We start from the raw sequence: 20,126 nt of genomic DNA on the forward strand, positions 1-20,126 counted from the left end.
TTAAATTAACAAGGAAGACAACCTGATATTAGGTTATATATGCAAACAACCCTGCACTAAAACCATTATAAATGCAATTGAGCAAGAGACTTGTTTCATAAAAATGGATAGAGGTCATATATGTATTAAGAAAAATCCACTGGTCTTTAGTTTATGTTTCTTCATCACCAAGAAAAAGACTAAAATTGAAGCAACTAAACAGACATCAGATCTTTAGATCTTAGCATTTTAAGATGATGCATGAAATAGATAATCTGGAGTCATTGGTAACCTAAACAGTAAAACCAGTTGGTAATATGCCAAACCATTCGCAACATTGAATTTCTTATCTCCAGCAAATATTGATGGTGATTGAACACATGATCAGTTCAAACTTTTTTCTTAGTTTGATGCTTCCCCAACCTGGATCGCCGTTGTTTAAATAAGTGCAGATATAGCTTCAGCCACAAAGCTGGATAACATATCAGCACAGCCTGCACAAATATTGAATAAATATCAAATCTAGTAAAACAATACAGGGTATCAATTAAGAACTTCTAACATACCAAAACAAAATGGTAGTAGCTGATTGAGAGCCTGTCAAAGAAGTCTGCATAAAGGTTCCTCTCCTTTATGAATGGAAGTGCTTGGTACATGAGCCACACTGTATGCAACTACGTCAGAAGAAACCCTAGATTCAATCATATTTAGATTTGTAGTTCTCAGACTCACTTTCGCCTGGAGCTATCCCAATGGGGTACAGAATGATAAAAGCAGTGTACCTGAAGAGTAAACTCTGCTATGAGTACATACAGGCACCCAGCGATGCAAATTAACCATGCATTTCATACAAACAATTATTGGCACCCCCTAAAGTATGTAATTCATCCTTCTGATGTAAAGTTATGTACAAAAGTTTGCACTGTTGCATGAGGAGGGATGTACAAATGAACCATCGTTTCAACAGAACTTCTATAGTAAGAACAAGATAATCCAGAAGCTCCAGAAAATTTGGAGGTATGAATAGGATGCTCATATAGCCAGAAGCTGATCTTAGCTAAAGGCTAAACTCATGTCAAATGTTTGTCTAAAGACCAATTTCATGTCTTCTAAATCGGTACGTCCATCAAATGAATAAATATTCATTTATGTCAATTTTGCTACAACAACTTGCATGGGACCATAATCCTTAAAATCACAAAATTCCATCCTTTTAGATGCCAAAGGATTTCTAGATTCCGAACTGATACTGACGCTACTTGCTATACAGAGTTCACATTGGGAATTTAAAGTAGAAACATGTAGTAGTTTACATGATTTTATAGAACTGACTTCTAGAAGTTCTCATTTCTTCATGAGGAGTTTATTCTTTTTAGATGGATCCAGAATTATCTGTTCTTGCAGGACATACCCATATATAATCAAACAATGGTACATTGCAACATAGCTTCACAAATTTCTTGAAAGAATATATGATTTTCCCTGGTTGGAAACAGGATTTCTGGACTATTCATTTCATTAAACAATTGGATAAGCATGTGACAGTTCATAGATGATGCCCATGGCATATAAGTATCTGACATTAATTTTTTTTCTATTCTAAAGACCAAGGCCATATAATCTATGAGATTTGCAACTAGAGGTCATAGTGGTTATTGATTAATCAACAGTTTATATGTAAAATAGCACTAGGCACTAAGACAGTAACAAGAAGATGAATTATCAATACCCAGACCTGCAATGAATATTATTGGAAAATTTTTATGGAAGGGATAGGATGTTGAGAATGCAAAAAACAATGAGGAATGAGCAGACTTCTAGAACAAAAGAGACACTACAAGTTGCAAGAAAGTGCAAGGTGGACTACTCCTTTTCATTGCACTCATGTTTGATGAATACTGATTTTAGTAGCTAATCTAGTGCATGCTATAGAATAGTTTTCTCTTTTGGCCATGTAATGTCCCCAACAAAAACTGTGCGGGAAAAAAATGAGTTGAACTCCTTATTGGATTTGTATAACTTCACCTTATTAATACAAAGTATGAGTTGCTCTTAGTGGCCATACATATCTGCTCTTCCACAATCTTACAGCCATTTCTGTCACTTCATAGAATGAGTTCGAGAAAAATCATGACCATTACAAAATATCTGATCTAATAAATAAGATTGATTGTTTTGTAAAGGAATTCTGTAAAAATTTAGAAAAATTTCTACTGAAGATTGAAATAATTTGTTTTCCTTGCTGTACTACAAGGAAAATTTGGGCTGCACTCTTGGAGTTTTGTAAAATCAGGAGGAGCTATATGACTTAGAGCGAGAAATTCAATGTTTCACCAATCATTGTAGAGATAATTCAGTGGTACATAGTGTATGGAAAATTTTGTTAGAAGCTGCAGTATAACTACATCTGGATTTGAAGTAATACATGAATTTTTCCAACAGCAGCAAACTCTAGTAGAGGGTTATTGTAACTTGTAAGAAATGTCAAAGAAGCTATAGGATCATTATTTTCAATTGAAATGGACAGAGGATATTTCAGTAATAGGGAACTCTTAGTATTATTGTAAAGCTACTAGTATCTGCTCCATAGTGAGTAGTGGTTAGAATAATGTATGTATGTATGTAGCTATAGACTATAGTTTTGGTTGAGTAACAACTTATTTGCCTCCCAAAACATATGAACATACACCACTGCATAAGTCATCCAAGCTCGGCCATCAAACATGAACACTAGAAAGCTAAACAAAGCCTTAAGTTAATATAACAAACCTGAGGTAAGTTAGCCATGATAGAGAAATCCCAATGCAACTCAAAGCATAATGTGGGTATCTTATCACCTGAAAATAACAGTAACTGATAGCATTGGCAACCTCAAGCACGTCCAATCATTAAGCAAAAGAATTCCTTGAGGTCTGATTTTTCTTGCCGAGTCAAATAAAAGCATAAAAATAAGAGGCCAACAAGATATACCATCATGACATACCTCAGTCAAGCTCCAAGACATAAAGGTTATGAAAACTGATGGGAGGCCTTGAACCTGATGCAAAAAATATATAATTAAAAGCCTGGTTTTACAAAAATTAGATATTCAAATACTGAATTTTAATGTCATCTGGAATATTAAAGCCAAAGTGTGACAAGTATTCTATACACAATTGGCTCAGACTCAAAAGTAATCAAAGCCTCAAACAAATGCTCCACCATAGAATAGGAATAGTTCTTTTAAAAAAATTGGAGAATTATTACGATCATCTTCGGAAGAGAAAGATTACCTCCGGAATTTGGCGAAGAATGGCCAATAGGAAATGGGTCCTCCCTCCCCACTGCATCAGCGCAAGCATAACCCCACTAGGAACCAAGCCTGATCAACCCAAGAACACAAATAAGATCTAAGAGACAAAAAAAGATCGGAATCAATTTAATGAACTCACCGGCAGCCGCATGGATGACTTCGACGAACGAAATCGTCTGCAGAAAACCTTCCAGGAGTACGAAAAGAGAGAACAAGACCCAACAGCAACAAATGTGAGTGATTAGAGTTTGATGAACGGACTACAGGAGATGAGAAAGGGATGTGAGCTGCCAACAGATGAGGTCTCCGGCGAAGGCGTAGGCTCCATTGACAGATTTGGTGGAGAAGTAGCTGCTGAGGACCCTGGCGAGGGCGAGCGCCCTGTGAGATAAGAACAGGATGAGATTACGAGATAGAGATGCGAACAGGAAAGGAGAGAGGAGGAAGACGAGGGGGGAGAGGACCATCCGAGGGACTGGAGGCAGTTGTAGGAGAGGAGATAGAGCGCACCAGTGCGAGCCATCGGCACTCTTGACGGCCCCCTTCGTTTCGTCCGCCGATAGAAGGTATGTTGGATCGTATCCGTGCCTTTTCTCGCAAGGGTGAGGATGGAAATACACTGCAATTGTGGTGGTGATATGATCTCGTGTCGAGGGAGATTAGTATTTTCAACACCGTTTTTTTATTTACCATTTAAGAATTTTAAATATTTCTAAGTTATCTTTTGTAAATAAATGTACAGGTATCCAATTTATAACTTAATTTTAATAAAATAATTTCACTCCACATCTAAAATATTTTTTTCTTTCGATTATCTTTTTTTCTCTCTCCTCCTTCATCTCGGAGACAATGATCAATGCAAGACAGAATAGGTGCAATGATTAGTGATAACAATATAATAGTTAAAGTCAACAGTAATATTATGCAAATGCAATAAGAAGCATTGGGGGATAGGTTAGGGGTGATATTCGACAACAATAAGTAATGATGGGGACAGGCCACAACGATGATCGGTGGCAACGAGGAATACAGAGAATCCACAATAGTAATATACACGATAATAAAATGTAACGAAGATAGATTAAGATAATGATCAATGATAATGGACGATGTGAAGAGTCATCAATAATATATGTGTAGGCGATAGGGGCGACGAAGAAAAAGTCAAAAGTAACAATGCGGAAAGTTGATGGTAGTAAATACATAAGAGTTATAAGGAAAGGAAAAAAGAAAAAAAAAAGATAAAATTAGAATTAAAAGAGTTGTAAAAATAAAGAAATTAATATTTTAGAGGATTATGAATAGTAAGATTGTAAATAGTAAAACGAGATTTTTTAAATGTGATTTATGGATTTATTTCTATAAAATTACAAAATGACGTTTTCTCTGTCAAGTTTAATATAATGACTAAAAAATATTAAGATATACCCTTTAACCTTTCCAATGTGAATTATGTAGTAACCATTGAAGATGATGATAAATACATAAAATTTGAAGATATTTTCAAGGGGTATCAAAATTAAAATTTCAGCATCACCATTTTTTGATAAATTAAGGAGATTTACTGGGACACCTAACGTAATATTTGGAGATATAAAAAGATCAAATTTAGAGGGATTATATATATATATATATATATATATATATATATATATATATATATATATATATGTGTGAGAGAGAGATTTTACTGATCTTTTATCGCTCAATGATCAGATGGTGTATTATTTATTAGCAGGGTCTGAAGTGGTGGCACGTGGCACTTAACACGTAGCCCGTTCTTGATACATATTGGTCCCTCGATTGAGCCCATGGACTGACACATGTCTCGAGCATGGGCCATTATGGACCCTTTCTTCTTCATCTTGCTCTCAGCTGGTGGCCGGCCGTCCCCAGCCACTCTCCACCGTTGCTCCCTCCTTGCGCTGACATTTTTCTTGTTTTCTGCTGGTGATGGAGATCAAAGAGAGGGAGGAGAACGTGGAAGGGTTGATCAATGATTGGGAGGAGGAAAGAGATGCTGTTGCGAGAGAAAGAGAGAGAAAAGGAGAAGAGAAAGAAGAATCTGATTTGCTTTGTCCAGAGATGCTTTGACGATTTTCTACATGACCGTGTAAGTATCGTATTGACTTTATTTATGATCATGCATGCGAGATATTAACTAAACCGACTTTGCATATCAAAGATTTGGTACCCGAATTGTATATTAAAAAATATTTAGGGAATGTGATTTCCTTCTTTACCAAAATATATATACATGATGGTTTTAGAAAGTTGTTTAGATTTGTTTACAGAACTTCGTCATCAGCATCAAATCATGTCTTTGTAATAGCAAGTTGCAAAAGTCAAACAAGTTTAGTTGAACGTGTTTGCAATATCTATATATGTCGATCATCCTAGAGCATAAGTATATAGTTCATTACATTTAGGTATGTTCACAACATGGAGGCAGAATAGATCATCCATCACAATGGTGAGCAGAATAGAAACTGACCAGCAGCTCCCTCCCTTTTCTCTTCTTTTTCTTATGGATCAGGTTATAGGGTGAATTGAGTCAAATAGGATTCAAAATAGAGGAAAAAGAGAGGGAGTTGCTAGATTGTCTTTTCAAGGATGTTTTGGGATTAAGCTAAACAGGGGACATTGCTAGGGAAACACTAAAATGGGGAGTTCATCCTTAAATTTACCTACTTTCTACAACAGAAAAAGTCAACTAGAATCCATCATAAGATGAGTGGATCCACTTTATTATTCTGAGAGAAATCTTTTACATTTGGAGTTGGACTTTCACCCATCATTGCTTAACAATTAAGCAAGATTGCATTGTTGGTCTTAAGCAGAAATGCTGTGGCTTCCATCTGCTGATGACAATAGCTTTTGGGTTGCTTTACAGTTAAGCAAGATTAAGATTGCACTGCTCATGTGATAGTGATATGGGTTCCATGAACAATGAAATTACTGCTGGGTTGATTAATACTAGTGATGCTATGTGACCCCAAGCTGTGGCTGGCACAGTTTCAATTTTCCTAATCATCTCAAAGTGAACTGCTAGTGATCAGATACCCTATTTCTTATCAGATTTTGTGTTAATAACAACCGTTCTTTTTCCATTTTCTCTGGTAATTACAGAAATTTGAGCTTGGATGAGATTCCTTGAGCACTCAGTAGACGTAAGCCTGTCAAATTCACATGACATGATATAGTGAGCATAAAAAAGAGAGATCAAGTTCATGAGATTTCTCTTAGTGCAAGGTTAAAGAAAGATGAACTATTATTAACAAGGTGCTAATTAAAGAATATCGATCCGAAAACCCTCATTTTTGCTTCCTAAGGTAGTGAAAAATTGGTGCTATCATTTGATAGATTTACTCAAAGCAGGATGATTATGGTTTCTGTCAAGTAACTCATGGAGCTGCCACTATGAACAAGTCTGTCGAAACTAATTGATAAAGGCACAAAGTCTCTGGATTCAAAGGCAGACTGTACTGTGATGGACAAATTTGAATCACAGTATAGAATCTTATCTTAGAAAAGTATTAATTAGCTCGTATTGTTATTGGAATTCTCATAATCATGGATTGTGACTCCGAAACACTTCTGAAGTCCTGTCAAATTTACACTGCAGAGAGGCAGTATCATATCCATGGATTGGTGGGCTACAATTGCTTGGAGCACTGACTTGTTATTAAATTTAGGGATAGCGTGGAGACTAATAAAAAGGAAGTATCAAACATTAAAATCTGCAGTAAAGATGGCCACCAAAAAAAGCAGTGGACCAAAGGCACTCAGAACACTGCATCCTCTTATCACCATCCTTTAATTGCCCTATAACCAATACTATTCTATGTTATCACTTGTGCAATTGGCAGATTAACTTTCTAAAGTGATCTCTCAGATCAGATCACTTGTGCAAATGGCAGATTAACTTTCTAAAGTGATCTCTCAGATCAAATCCTCCTCTCCAAGCTAACATCTTTCATCACCATTACATGCTCATCAAAAAGCATGGGGAAAGGGCACACTACATTCACATACAGCAATCCAATTCCTTGAGGAGATGGTTGTGTTTCCTCAGATTTCTTCTCTTTTATGAGTTCACTTTCTCTACTGCTTTGATAGTAACTTGAATTCAAGGTAATTTTTTTCTCTTTTTTCTTTTGGAGATAATCTCCCTTGTCTGTATGTCAATGGATATGTTCTTTTTTAATGGGAAATTTGTATATGTATTTTGCATTCCATCTGGTTAACAAAGTGCTTTGTCATCAAATGGATAAGAACAAATAATTAAACTTGGACTTGAACCTGTCTCAGACAGGACACTGTTAGAATTCTATCAGGACACTGTTAGCATACTTTGACATGCTTTATTCTGTGTGAATTCTGCTATACAAAGTGCTTTGCCATCCAGTGGATAAGAACAAATAATTGAACTTGGACTTGAACCTGACTGTGCCCATGAGACACTTCGAATTCTAACAGGGCACTGTTAGCACACCTTGACATGCATATGGTAGAAAAGATTGGTTCTTGAGAGGATTTTGGTTTGAACATATCATGACTGGAAAGTTGAATGGGGAAGGAAACTCTGAACATGTATCATACAGATGCCACAAACTGTTTACATTTCCTACAGAGACAAATAAGCAGGAGTTTTTACAGTAATCCTCACAACAACATGAACTTTGATCACACAGACGAAAGGTCTCTATCAAAGACCAACAATTTTACAGTAGAAATGCTTCATTGCTGAGACAGGATTCTCCTAAAGCATTTCACCTCAGTAACATGGATACAAAGAGATCGGGGACTTATAGGTCCAATTTAGAGGGCTCTCCAACGCGATGGGAAGTCGTCTGCTTAGGTAATGATCTATTATGCTTGGAAGTCATCATCATCTATCTTCCACAGAGAGTAAGAGCAGTACTCCCAGGTAGGAGAAGGCATTGTGAGGCGCGAAATATCGCAAGCTTCGTCCTTGCACTCCTCGAAGCTCAGCTCACCGATCATGTCAGGTGCAGCGATCTCATTCCAGATTTGATCCATGGAGTAGCCGCTGACAGCGGCATCATCAATCTCTCCCAACGCCGCAGTTAAGCTGCTGCAGCTACTGCTGCTGTTAAGCTCATGGGCGTTCACTGCCGCAACTTCCGATGGGGGTTGACAGTCGGCGGCGAAGTTGTCGGTGAGCGAGGACGACGTAGACGATGAAGGAGACGCCTTTTTCTTGCGTTCCTGCGCCTTCTTTCTCATGTGAGTTCTCCAGTAGTTCTTGATCTCATTATCTGTGCGGCCCGGCAATCGTCGGGCAATTCGAGACCACCTATGGACAGACAGGCTTCATCAAAATGGCGCTGTGCACACGAAGAACACAAGGAGGTTTAGATCGATGACGGACCTGTTGCCCCAGCGAGAGTGGAGGTCGAGGACGAGGCGCTCTTCCTGGGGGGACATGCGGCCGCGTTTGAGGCCGGGGTGGAGATAGTTAACCCAGCGCAACCTGCAACTCTTGCCTGTTCTGTTGAGACCTACAACAACAACAGATGAAAGGAGAGGCGGGGTTAAGCAGGTAGCTTCGTCCACCCACCGTCGCCAAAGAAATCTGCCCACCTAGCCTTTCCCCCCCTCAAACCTGAGACTTTGGCTAGGAAATCCCAACGACGGTCACCGAATAATCCCACAAAGCATACCAGTTGCAGGTCCTCCTGCTCGGTCCAGGGCCCCTTTCGCATCACCATCTTCTTCTTCTCCTTCTTTATCTCCTCCTCCTCCTCCTCCTCCTGCTTCTGCTGCCTCTCACGGAGCTCTTCCACTGCTCCTCCCCTCTCCTTCCCTTCAGCTAATGGACTGCAGCAGCTACCGCACTACTCATTTTGTCTGAATAGTTTGATAGCCTTTGCTGCGCTACCCTCTTATTTATAGGCAGCCCTTTGCTGTGTCAAGTGATGTCACAAGTGTTTTTGAGGTCCTACAAAGCACAAGAGGTTAAAGGACAGAATTCAATTAGTAGATACAGTCTTCCAGGTTTATAAGGGTCTCCAAATCTTATATTCGAAGGAGTCCATGCTTTGTCCGAGTCTTAGCATCATATGATAATGATAAGATTGCCTCTTTATTGATTGTAAAGAAAGTAAGGCAGAAACTTTCTTTCCAAGCACAAATATGATTGAGAATCTTTGTGCTCATGGCGATCATGCGTCTCACTCGATTGAGCTGATGCTATGTTTGAGTGCACTCCATGGCTCTTACTGCATATTGAAGCTCTATATCATTCAGGGAAGATGAGTTGCTATTACAAATAATATCTTAATGTTCTTTTTGGATTAGATCCTGAAACAGGCATTAAGTTTATTTGTTGTTCCAAATTTGGATAGGAAAACTTTTCTTAGTCCTACTCTAATCCTAGTCCTACTCAATCAAAAAAACTAGTCTACATATAAATAGGATTTAGCTTAGAAGAATTTATGAATGCCTCTCAGGGGTGGTTTGGAGATTAAGAGTGACTCTCTTAGAACTTCTTCTCTATTGTTCTGTCAACATATTCTTGTTGGTTTCTTATGTTGATCTAATATGGTTGTATGCACTATTCCCAGACCATTATTAATATGAAATTAAGAGAACATATGTGATTTTTCTGTATTAATCTAACATCATATGTGAAATGACGCAACTAAGCTTTTTAGGTTAAGTTGAGACAACAAGCATCACCCATACACTGGTCAGAATAGTTGAGTTGCTTCGTAGTCTGACCTCCATGTTCCTGGGATTGCCTAACTTAGTAGGACGACCTGCCTATCTATTCCCTTCTTAATGAGTTGGCTCATCTCAAATGATAAAGAATGACCTCTTTTCTAAAGACCTGTAATGTTAAGCTTTCCTCCTTTTTGCCAAATGCTCCTTTTAGGATAAAGTACGTTTGTTTAATCTGAGTTAGTGCTACATTAACACATTAACCAGTACAATTCTACTAACACAACACGTGAGCCAGTACAAATTGTACTAACTTGAACTGTGTATCTGTAGGTCAACTATCCTCCATTCAAACAGATGTATCTATCAGCATATTTCCTTATGCAATCATTACACACTGTAAGAGGCTGTAGATATGAAACCAAGAATAAGCTGTCTATTCGGATAAGAAGAAGGGATGTGAAAGACTATGTTGAATCTTCTTGGGCTTCTAATTTACTGTGGCAAAATGGCAACTTGGCCACTCATGCTTCTGTTTCTGATCGCTGTCGGTATTGCGAAGTATCTTCAGCTTTGCATGCGCGTCCGGGGAGACGCATGTTCGTGACCTCGTGGACACACACAGCTTAAGAACTCGATCTCATTGGACACGCATGCGAGCTGGATAGGGTATCAACTTGTGGCGGTTGTTTTGGGCACAGTTTAAGATATGGCCAATGGATGGAAAAGGAAGCGTCGATGTCAGTGGTGTATGTGTTGCACAACGATGCAGATTCCAAGTGCAAAGCCACGAGATCTGGTGGTTCTCTGTGAGCCACGACTTCATGTTCTTGGGCTGAGAAGGTTGCTTGGGAAAGAAACACAGGGCTACGCCGCCTGGATTTGACAGGAATGAACTCCATGGAAGTGCAAGAGTCACCGAAGAAGAAAAGCTAAGCCAACTTGACGTGGAGGCAACCAATATGTGGGCAGCAGCATGTCGACATATCTGAGGTAGCAGATCCTTTATCTGCATTATAAGGAAAAGGAGGAACACTGTAGCAAGTTTGTCGGCTTTGTTGTTGGTGAGGCAGGTTGCTCACTATGCACTGTCGCGCTCAGCACAGTGTCAAAGGCCATCATGGCCATGGCAAATCTGGTGGGGAGTTTGGTTTCAGGCGATTCCACAGTAGCTCAGTTTTGTGGATCAAGATGGTGGAGGGTTCCGATTTCTTCAGCCGTCTCCATCGGGATTCATGGCGGGTTTGCTGGGGTCGAGGCATGAAGTAGTGGACCCTGAGATTTCAGCTACGGTAGCTCTGCAGGACTGACTCACTTAAACCCTAACATGGTTCTGTTTAAAGAACGTCAGGTTGGAAGATTAAGGTCACACGTATTCTAATGGAGGTATGCATGAACATTTGATGGGTATTGGTCTTCTTCCACCAAAGCAGATGAGCACATTTATGGAGAAATTAATATTTAGATTAATTTTTTTGTTTGATAGCTGATTCTGATTCTGCTCTTCAAAAAAGATGTCAAGAAGTACTTTCTTGGTGGAGAAGGTAGAAATAGTTGCTTTCTACACTAAGCTAAAGCAATTTATTCTCCAGATAAATCAGTATGGCATAATATAAAGAACATTAAGGTGCTTAGGAGCAGTGCTTCCATAAACCAGAAGAAAAACCAAACTACCTCTAAAAGTATTAAGGTGCTTCGAAGCAGTGCTTCCATAAACATTAAGGTGCTTGATGGGATATAGACTCTCTCTCTCTCTCTCTCTCTCTCTCTCTCGGTGAGATGCAGAGAAAGCTTTCCGAGACGATACGAAGCCTATTAAGCATGGTTGTTCAAAAAGGATAAAAGATAAAGAGAAGCAAGAGAACGAGAACACGAGATTATGTTCTGATCTTGTCTCTTTTGCGACCTCATTATGTAGAACTTCTCAATGAGCACCATGTTTCACGTATATAAAGATTAATCGATGTTGCCCATGTCTCTATACAGATAAAGATTGGGAATGGGTAAGGCTTGTTGATGGACCATTGGGTTTACATGCGTCGGCATCATCAGGCCTGGCCTGAATGCTCCTATGCGATCCATCGCAGCATTAATTCAGCATTCTTTTCTGCTTGTTGACGTGAAACTTCAGGACAGTTCTCCTTCAAAAGAGAAAAAGAAGGAATATTAGGATACTGAAACAGCAGAACTTTCGCTGATTTATTCTTCTTTTTCTTGGTAACAGCATCTGGATTTGAGTTGGCAAAGCTGTTGCCTGGTTCTCAATGGAATTGCTGTCTTGAAGAAGCAATAGGGATCATAGCTACACCTGCAGGTGATTAAAATATTCTGAGTGTCCAGCATTTGCTAACCCTCGGTGGAAGTAGGTGACAGTAATCGAGCATCAGGAGACGTGATCTGACTTCTTCATGAGCAGTTTCCACATCATTTCCACTTTCAAGAACAAATGCTGATCCAGGTAGCAAGGCATTACTGCATGATGCAGGTCAGTATACGACGAGATCATGGTGTTTCCATGTACAGGAGAAAGTCCAGATTTGACGACACCGCCGATGGAAAAACTTGTGACAAGTAATGAATACAATAAAAAACGCAGGAGAAATATTAGGTAGATTGCCGTGTTAGCAAATAAAAGAAGAGAGGAAAAAGAAGTGGCCAAAGACACTATGCCCAGAAGCATATGCCAAGTAGATCCTATTCCATCTTTCACTACATGAGCTGCTTCCACCAACTAATGCCTCCATTCCTTCCCCTCCACTTCTGGTCATTCTCAGTTCCCACCCGCCTCCTCGCATGGAGATCGTCTACGTCTCCGGATCGACATCGAGCGCTTCCTCTGAATCGCCCGGCAATGGCCTACTGAGCAGCGGCAACAGCTGGCTTGTCTTTGAGCGCATGATTTCGTCGCTGATTCCGGCGACGAGGTGATTGCCGTCCGTCTGCGTAGGGCAACGTCGAATCTTTGGCACTTGTCAACCTCTGGAATCAGTCAGCGACTTTGAGATCACTTTGCTTAGAGAGGCATGCAATTTATTTTGCCTCGTTTGTTCTATCTTCGTTGTTCCAGTTTTAGAGAAAGCAGGAGAACACTGAATAAATAAAAAAAAAATATATATATATATATAGGGAGAGATTCATCGATGGGTTTCTTATAAATCTTGAAAAAATAAAATTAATATTGCAACCTGGTTGATAAAGAAATATAAAATTACGACGATACGCGTGGATATTGATGGTGCCCAATCATATGTGTGCACGATTGTCAAAGTGCATATGGACGCAGATCACGTGGTTTGAGAGAGAGAGAGGGGGTGGGTGGGAACGTCACGGAAACATCGGCAAGAACAACGGTTAGAACATAACGGAACGGAACCATATCGGCCGTCAGACACCCAGGTCACATAATGACTCACGTGATATGCACGTGTCTCATGGGATCTTTCTCTCTTTTGCCCCTCCCCTCCCCAGCATATAAGAGTGAAACAAACCTTGTTCTCAAAACCCTAGTCGTCTCGCCCTCTCCCAAGAAAGATCGCGCTCCAAATCGACTCATCGAATCCTGATGGCTTCCAACCCCAGCAACGACGCCGCCGCCTCAGCCTCCGCAGTCGCCGGTTGCTCCTCCACCGACCAGCTTCTCCTCCAAACCCTCATGTCCCGCCTCCATCTTCGTCCGCCGTACCTCGACACCAACTCCTTCCTCTCCCACAGCCTCGACGATTTCCTCCTCCGCGATCGATGCTCCGACGCGGAAGGTTCCGATGGCGACGAGGAGGATGACGACGAGGACGGCGGCGACGGGCAGCACGGCGCCTTCTTCGGCGATGGATCGAGGAACCGCCGGCTGCTCGCCAAGGAGGAGGCCAAATTGGAGAAGGAGATCGTTCGGATCGTCCACTCCGGTGATGCCGTCGAGGCCCTCAAGGCCAATTCCGGCCAGTCCGTGGCTATCGGGGACCACAACATCTGCGTCGCCGTCCACGAGGAGGTCGGGTCCGAGTACCGGGTGTGGGAGTGGCATGGCCACATCATGCTCTTCGATGAGGAGAATGGGTACTCGGCCGAGTATATTTATGGGAATTACTTCCAGAAGCTGCCAGAGAAGAAGAAGAAAAAGGGCAGAAAACAGGATGATGATGATGCGGACGAGGATGGTGAGGACATTGCCAGGATTAAGGTAGGTGGGAACTCGGGGCTAAGAGATTTGATCCAGGACTCAAAAGACTCGATCGGAAATGGGGCAGGAAGGGTTCTTCACAGGAACTCCCTGAAAGATGGATCAGCGACAAGGTAATTGTTTGTAGATGGGCTTGAAGATCTATCTGACCGACCACAGTTCATTAAAATGAAATATATTTGTGTGGCTGTGATGGCAATCCGACAAACTGATTCTATTTCTGGATTGCCTCTGGTCTTCAATAAAATGATCTGGAGTAGAAAATGTATAGTCACGATGCAAAATATTCTCCGAGGCATGAATTTTACATTCTAGGTTTTAAATTTTCATATGCTTGGTTTGTTATCAGACATATTTTACAAAATTGTGCTTAACTGATAAATTTAAAGTGGATATTCGTTTTAATTTTCTCAATATTGTCCTATGCTGTCCATGAAATTGTAATTTATTTCTAAATTGTATCAAAATGGTGGCTGCCAAACTGACTTTTTTTTTCTAATGGTAATAATGCTCCTTGTTATTGTTTCTTTTTAATATAATGAACTTATTAGTGATGGTGTTAAATTTCTATGCATTATCATCGATTAGTGGTTGGGGGCGTGGGAAAATTTTCTATCTATCTGTTAAGTATGCTTGCAAATTATGTTTGAAGATTAGTACCGTAGTTATTCAGACCTATTGAACAACTTGTTTGGTTATGTTTATTTATTTTTATCTCGTTGATGTTTCTATGATTGTTATAATAAGCATTATGATGTTTGGGTGGACAAGTTATTCAAAATACGGACTTTTTCTTGGTTATGTGACAAGGTTCCAATCAACTTATGAAAAATACTTTGTTAGGCTATGAACCAGGAGGGGAGAAATCACGAAGATAATGACGATGGAAATTGTGAGTGTTGACTATGTTAATGCCACTCAAAGATTGAAAGTTTAGTGTTATCTCAAATATCCATCTAAATATCAATCCAGTAGATGTACCTGAAATGGATATTTTGGTTATATTTAGTCTAAATAACATGATTTATGCTTCACCTTGCATGAACGAGTCATATGTATTTACATCATTTATTCTGTAAGTATGACTGACTTGCCTTTTAACAAACAAGAGTCTTCGCAGCAGATGCGCCATAGATAGGCAATTAACAGAAATGAAAAATGAGAGTTGAATCGGAATGGTGATATTTAAATGTCCTCTTCTTACTCAAATTTTTGGTGTTCTATAATTTGAGTGTAAATTGATAAATTTTATTGCAAAACAGTCTTGCTTTCCTAATATATTTTTCAGTGAGCAAACGTGACATTTACACCACTTGACATGTGGATGCTTGGATATTCATAGCCTGATGCTTATTTTGAGGATTTTTTGTGCTTGAAAGATTTCTGGAAAAGGGAAAGCTTATGCCCCACCATGCAGTTATGCATGTCTTTATGGCTATAATACCATGTGGAAATTTACTTAATATTGTTTAGTTAAGGTACATTGTCGCTTATAAACAGTCATGATTTGGTTGGCTATAATATTGAATTTGTCATTTCTATGCTTTTTTATGGTCTAGAAGTGCCCAGGAAGAATTTTTCAAAGACATTAATTAACACCAGGAAAGTTGTTTCGGATGTTTCTTCCAGAGCTTCTTGTACATTTTTATTTCTTGAATAAGTTCCAGTGCGATTGTTCAGTTGACAACTTGTTTGATTCTTAAAAAGATAGTCCTTTGGTAAATACAAAACTGGCTTAGTTGACTCTAAATGCTACATTATTGGTGACATCGGCCATCTTGTATGATTTCAGTGTGAGACGTTTGCTTTAGATTTCAGTTCTTTTTAAGATATTGGCATGAATAGCTAACATCCTACTGCGCTTTCCTGAGATTGGATGGAAATGGTTCCTTATGGTGCTTGTTTTCTGCTTATGTCACTAGAAAGTGTTATAAGTGATGTATTCTTTTTTACATAGGAATATTACTACTTTTCATTTCCATTTTCTCAAGTTTTGCGTTAAGGTTAACTAAGTTCACTAAAATTCCTTTTGCTAACGTTTTTTTTTCTTTTGGCTACATCTCTGAATTAGAAACTTATTTGCACTCTTGATATGAGCAATGTAATAGCTAATTATAGATTATCCATGAAAGTGAAACATCTATATTTATTTATTTTGATGTCATTGATTTTATCAATAGAAATATAAAAATAATAGATAAAAAGAATAATTTTAACAATCTAGTTGGTGATTATGGATGGCGTCGGTAGTGGTAGACAACAGTCTCGTTGGGGGTCACAAGTGGTTCCTATGGATGGTGGAGAGTAGTGACGTGATATAAGCATCGCTTTGCATCTATGTCGATGCCAATGTAGTTGTTGAGCGGTCCTTTCATTATTTTGCATTTACGTCAGTATTGATCTAATTGTCGAGCGATCCTTTCGTCGTTCTACATCTGCATTGATGTTGATGCAGTTGTCGAGCGATGAAAGGGTCGTCGATGCGAATGTTGAGTAATCCTTTTGTCACTCGACAATTATGTCAACGCAGATATAGAGTGATGAAAGGGTCGCTCATTATGTCGACTTTGTTGCAGATACAGAGCAGTGTCGCTTTATATGTGTATCAGTATCGATGTAGAGGCCAAGCGGTCCTTTCGTTGTTGTTCGATAACTAACGTTGACGTAATGAGTGATCCTTTTCTTGCTACTCTGCATTTGTGCTAGTATCGCCGTAGTTGCCAAGCGATCATCATCTTGCTCTCTTCGTCTACATTAGTCACTCGTGGTCCTTAGTGGCGTCATCGTTCGTAACCAATTTTATCTATTATCATTAATTGGAATATTAAAATTATTATTATTTTATTATTTTTATTAAAAAAATCGATGGTATTAAGATAGGTGGATCTAGATATTTTATTTTCTTAATTATAAAATTTTAATATATTTTTTTAATCTAAATATTTTTAAGTCTAACAATCAGAATTATAAGTCTGTCTAACTATAAATTTAATCATATATGATATTGGAGATCGTGAACTAGATATGCTATTTTGCATGGTTCATCATGATCGTCAAAATCTAAAATTCAGAGGGCTCGGATTTAAGCGCACCGCATCGTCTCGTTCGTTATCAAATTCGATCCTACATTCGCGACGCTCAGCGGCTTTACTCGTTGCTTGCCAGATTGTTTATTCGTCAGCACGAATTTCCGCGTCAGAGGACTACGTGCGTCGTGCGGCGACCGCGACAGGTGGCGCGAATCTTCGCGTAAGACGACGTGCTGCGGCGAGCGATCACCGCCACCACAGTATTTCTTCCCAACAGCACCCGCCATTTGCTTTCCCAATTCCTTGCTATCGCCGTCCCGCCCCCTCCGCCTCCGATCTCGAAGCCTTCCATTCCTCGTCCAAGTCCTCTCCAGGAGCCCTAGATTCCCTCCAGAGGCCCAATCGGTGCCTAATCTCTCCCACTTTTTTCGCCAATCTGCGGAAATGGTACGACTCCCACCCTTCACTTCGCCCTTACATCTGTTTCTTAGATGCGGAGAATCCCATCTTCCACGGTACTTCGATCCTGGTCATTTAGTCTGATCGATCTGGTAGCATGTATGAGTAGTATTTGGTATTGTTAGTGTTTAGATCTGGTTTGATGTGAGATCGTAATCGTTACATCGACTGATCGCTCTTTGTTTCTGTAACTAGCTAGTTTTCAGTAAAATATTTCTGCATTCAAAGTGGTACGGTTTATAAATCTCTGATCTGTACAACACGCTGTGATCTGACGTTTATGGTCAGACAGATCTATCACGAACTCCTTGAAAAAGATCATCACAGACAATAATGGATTTGATCGAGATCCAGCGGCATCCTCTTCTATTTAGTTTCTACGTTTTTGGATCTATCATCGCTCGATGGGAGTCTTCATGCTTTCTACCAATGGTGGCAGGCGAATGCAGCGTCAGGGATGGCTGTGAACGATGATTGCAAGCTGAAGTTCTTGGAACTGAAGGCAAAACGGACTTACCGCTTCATAGTATTCAAGATTGACGAGAAGCTGAAGCAGGTTATTGTGGAGAAGGTCGGCGAGCCCACTCTGGGCTACGACGACTTTGCTGCTAGCCTTCCTACCAACGAATGCAGATACGCCGTCTTCGACTTTGATTTCGTCACTGAGGAGAATTGCCAGAAAAGCAAGATCTTCTTCATCGCATGGTATTTATTCCCTTTCATTTTGTTCTCCACCACATCCAAATTTACACTCTGCTTGTAGATGCGAGGCACTGCTTGTTTCTTTGCTGTAGGTCACCCGACACTTCTAGAGTGAGAAGCAAGATGCTTTATGCCAGCTCAAAAGACAGATTCAAGAGAGAATTGGATGGGATCCAGGTGGAATTGCAAGCAACTGATCCTACTGAGATGGGACTTGATGTCATTAGAGGCCGGGCCAACTAAGTACATATTACTGGAATCTGCAATGGGAAATTGCTTCTTGTTAGTTGGTTCTTGAAGGAGTGTTTATAGTTCTGGTTTGCTGCTCAACTCAATATGTTGGTTGTTCTCTATAATCGTTTTGGTGGTGTCTACAAACTAATATCCTTTGATAGTTTCGGGAGTTATATGGGTAGACCAAACCATTTTTTCTTTCAGATGATGTTATGTTGGTTCTTTCAGCAACTTTGGTATGCTTCTTGCTTCTTATTTCTTATATAATTGCTACATTTCTGTCAGCTAATGTTTCTATGATACATATGCAAATAGCTACAGTATGGCAATCTTGTCCTTTGTTACTGTTTGCTTCCATAATCTTTCAAGTCCTTCTTCACTGCTTTATTTTCTGGACCTTAGATGAATTCATTATTACTAACTTCAATTTATACATTTTGGATTACGTGGTTCTAGTCGCATCAAATTAATTAATGTGTTTGCTAATCGAGTCAGGATAATCCAAATAGAAAAAGACTTCATGGATGTAGATTTTATCTCACATTAAAAGTTAGAGAATAAACTTGATTGTTTATTGAGCTAAACGGACTGTTGTTATTAATTTAGACTAAAGTTTGGACCATATGATTCTTGATGCATCAAATTAAACCAGTCAATTTTTACTTTTTGGTAGGTTTACGTTTTAAATATGAAAATTAATTTGATGTTGATAGAAAGATGTTTAATTCAGACACTTTGGTGGCTTCATAGCTTGAATTAGCTTCGAATAACCTTAGGGCGGCTGATGTAATGTGTAAAAAAAAAAGTTAAGATGACATGGAAACTCTCCTCCAAGCATGAAAGTTAATGCTTCAGCTAGGAATGCTGAACAGCTGAAGGTTGATCTAAGTTCTCAAACCAAATTGTGGCAAGTTGGTGTTTTGTTATTTCATTAATTAGCATGCGATGTTGAAGTAACTGTAATTTGTCCAATAATGTTAGCTGAAGTTATAACATTTTAAAAATTACCATGTGCAAAATGAATGAATCAAGTAAATGAGGCTTACCTATGAATAAGACGAGAATAAATAATCTAAAACAGTAGGAATGTCCTGATTTAGCTGAGACATATAAAGTTAGTTGCGTGAGGAAAACATAATAGATCTATAAAATGTTCACAACAGAAGTGTGACAGTAGATTTTGTTTGACATGTTGAGGATTTAGAGTCAACCTAGGTTCAATATTAGATCTGGGTTCAGCATAAGTCTCGATGTCAGGAAGCAACTGAGTTTGGTTGGGCTTCCTACAAAATTGGATCGAGGGTGTGTTCAACAAAGGCTTTTCTGCTTAAGTCGGTAAAGGGTTGGAGGATTCAAAAAATGAGCGAGCATGCTAATAGATCTCAAATGACGTACTTAAGACATATAGTCACTTTTGGTAATAGATTGGAGGATTTAATTCACTTGGCATGGCAGTTGCGTGGTGTCATCTTACTTGGAGGTGAAGAGTCAGCTGAACTGTCGGGCGATACGGTTAGTGCAATTAAGTGTTGGATTAATCTGCTGGGATGGTCAGCCAACGTGTCGA

At 39.4% G+C, this 20,126-nt stretch overlaps 4 protein-coding genes across 7 annotated transcripts; 2 read left to right on the top strand and 2 right to left on the bottom strand.

Annotated features, from left to right (window-relative positions):
* Nucleotides 1-90: 90 nt before the first annotated feature.
* Nucleotides 91-3,892, bottom strand: LOC135607602 (uncharacterized). Of its 3 annotated transcripts, none has more exons than XM_065099562.1 (10): nt 3,736-3,892; nt 3,567-3,652; nt 3,411-3,458; nt 3,252-3,340; nt 2,963-3,016; nt 2,749-2,816; nt 2,005-2,076; nt 712-761; nt 546-643; nt 91-473 (listed from the first exon to the last, which is right to left on the bottom strand). In XM_065099562.1, the coding sequence occupies exons 1-10, from the start codon at nt 3,792-3,794 to the stop codon at nt 369-371; spliced, it is 729 nt and encodes a 242-aa protein (XP_064955634.1). In that variant the 5' UTR covers nt 3,795-3,892; the 3' UTR covers nt 91-368. The 3 variants fall into 3 exon arrangements, with proteins under 3 accessions (XP_064955634.1, XP_064955628.1, XP_064955638.1); XM_065099556.1 differs by having other exon boundaries at nt 2,005-2,082; XM_065099566.1 differs by lacking the exon at nt 2,005-2,076.
* A 3,945-nt stretch (nt 3,893-7,837) lies between these two features.
* On the bottom strand, nt 7,838-9,159 carry LOC135607619 (myb-related protein MYBAS2-like). Of its 2 annotated transcripts, none has more exons than XM_065099576.1 (3): nt 8,959-9,159; nt 8,667-8,878; nt 7,838-8,591 (listed from the first exon to the last, which is right to left on the bottom strand). In XM_065099576.1, the coding sequence occupies exons 1-3, from the start codon at nt 9,004-9,006 to the stop codon at nt 8,144-8,146; spliced, it is 708 nt and encodes a 235-aa protein (XP_064955648.1). In that variant the 5' UTR covers nt 9,007-9,159; the 3' UTR covers nt 7,838-8,143. The 2 variants fall into 2 exon arrangements, with proteins under 2 accessions (XP_064955648.1, XP_064955655.1); XM_065099583.1 differs by having other exon boundaries at nt 8,667-8,796; nt 8,901-9,159.
* A 4,283-nt stretch (nt 9,160-13,442) lies between these two features.
* LOC135607632 (uncharacterized) lies at nt 13,443-14,549 on the top strand. The gene has a single exon (XM_065099589.1). The coding sequence runs from the start codon at nt 13,521-13,523 to the stop codon at nt 14,250-14,252; it is 732 nt and encodes a 243-aa protein (XP_064955661.1). The 5' UTR covers nt 13,443-13,520; the 3' UTR covers nt 14,253-14,549.
* A 2,803-nt stretch (nt 14,550-17,352) lies between these two features.
* LOC135607640 (actin-depolymerizing factor 7) lies at nt 17,353-18,843 on the top strand. Its single transcript, XM_065099597.1, has 3 exons — nt 17,353-17,611; nt 18,063-18,328; nt 18,418-18,843. Exons 1-3 carry the CDS (start codon nt 17,609-17,611, stop codon nt 18,566-18,568), a joined length of 420 nt encoding a protein of 139 aa, XP_064955669.1. The 5' UTR covers nt 17,353-17,608; the 3' UTR covers nt 18,569-18,843.
* The last annotated feature ends 1,283 nt before the right edge of the window (nt 18,844-20,126 follow it).

The sequence above is a fragment of the Musa acuminata genome, chromosome BXJ1-2 (genome assembly GCF_036884655.1).
Source record: "Musa acuminata AAA Group cultivar baxijiao chromosome BXJ1-2, Cavendish_Baxijiao_AAA, whole genome shotgun sequence".
NCBI classification, from domain to species: domain Eukaryota; kingdom Viridiplantae; phylum Streptophyta; class Magnoliopsida; order Zingiberales; family Musaceae; genus Musa; species Musa acuminata.

What these genes read in the sequence shown, in the direction of transcription:
- LOC135607602 (XM_065099556.1), bottom strand. Translation starts at nt 3,794, where the DNA reads ATGGCTCGCACTGGTGCGCTCTATCTCCTCTCCTACAACTGCCTCCAG. An exon ending in TTCTTCGCCAAATTCCGGAG is followed by an intron (nt 3,017 to 3,251) that starts GTAATCTTTCTC and finishes TTTTTGCATCAG; the next exon opens with GTTCAAGGCCTCCCATCAGT. An exon ending in TCATGGCTAACTTACCTCAG is followed by an intron (nt 2,083 to 2,748) that starts GTTTGTTATATT and finishes CATTCTATGAAG; the next exon opens with TGACAGAAATGGCTGTAAGA.
- LOC135607619 (XM_065099576.1), bottom strand. Translation starts at nt 9,006, where the DNA reads ATGGTGATGCGAAAGGGGCCCTGGACCGAGCAGGAGGACCTGCAACTG. An exon ending in AGCAGGAGGACCTGCAACTG is followed by an intron (nt 8,879 to 8,958) that starts GTATGCTTTGTG and finishes GGGAAAGGCTAG; the next exon opens with GTGGGCAGATTTCTTTGGCG. An exon ending in CACTCTCGCTGGGGCAACAG is followed by an intron (nt 8,592 to 8,666) that starts GTCCGTCATCGA and finishes GTCTGTCCATAG; the next exon opens with GTGGTCTCGAATTGCCCGAC.
- LOC135607640 (XM_065099597.1), top strand. An exon ending in AAGATCTTCTTCATCGCATG is followed by an intron (nt 18,329 to 18,417) that starts GTATTTATTCCC and finishes TCTTTGCTGTAG; the next exon opens with GTCACCCGACACTTCTAGAG.
- LOC135607632 (XM_065099589.1), top strand. Translation starts at nt 13,521, where the DNA reads ATGGCTTCCAACCCCAGCAACGACGCCGCCGCCTCAGCCTCCGCAGTC.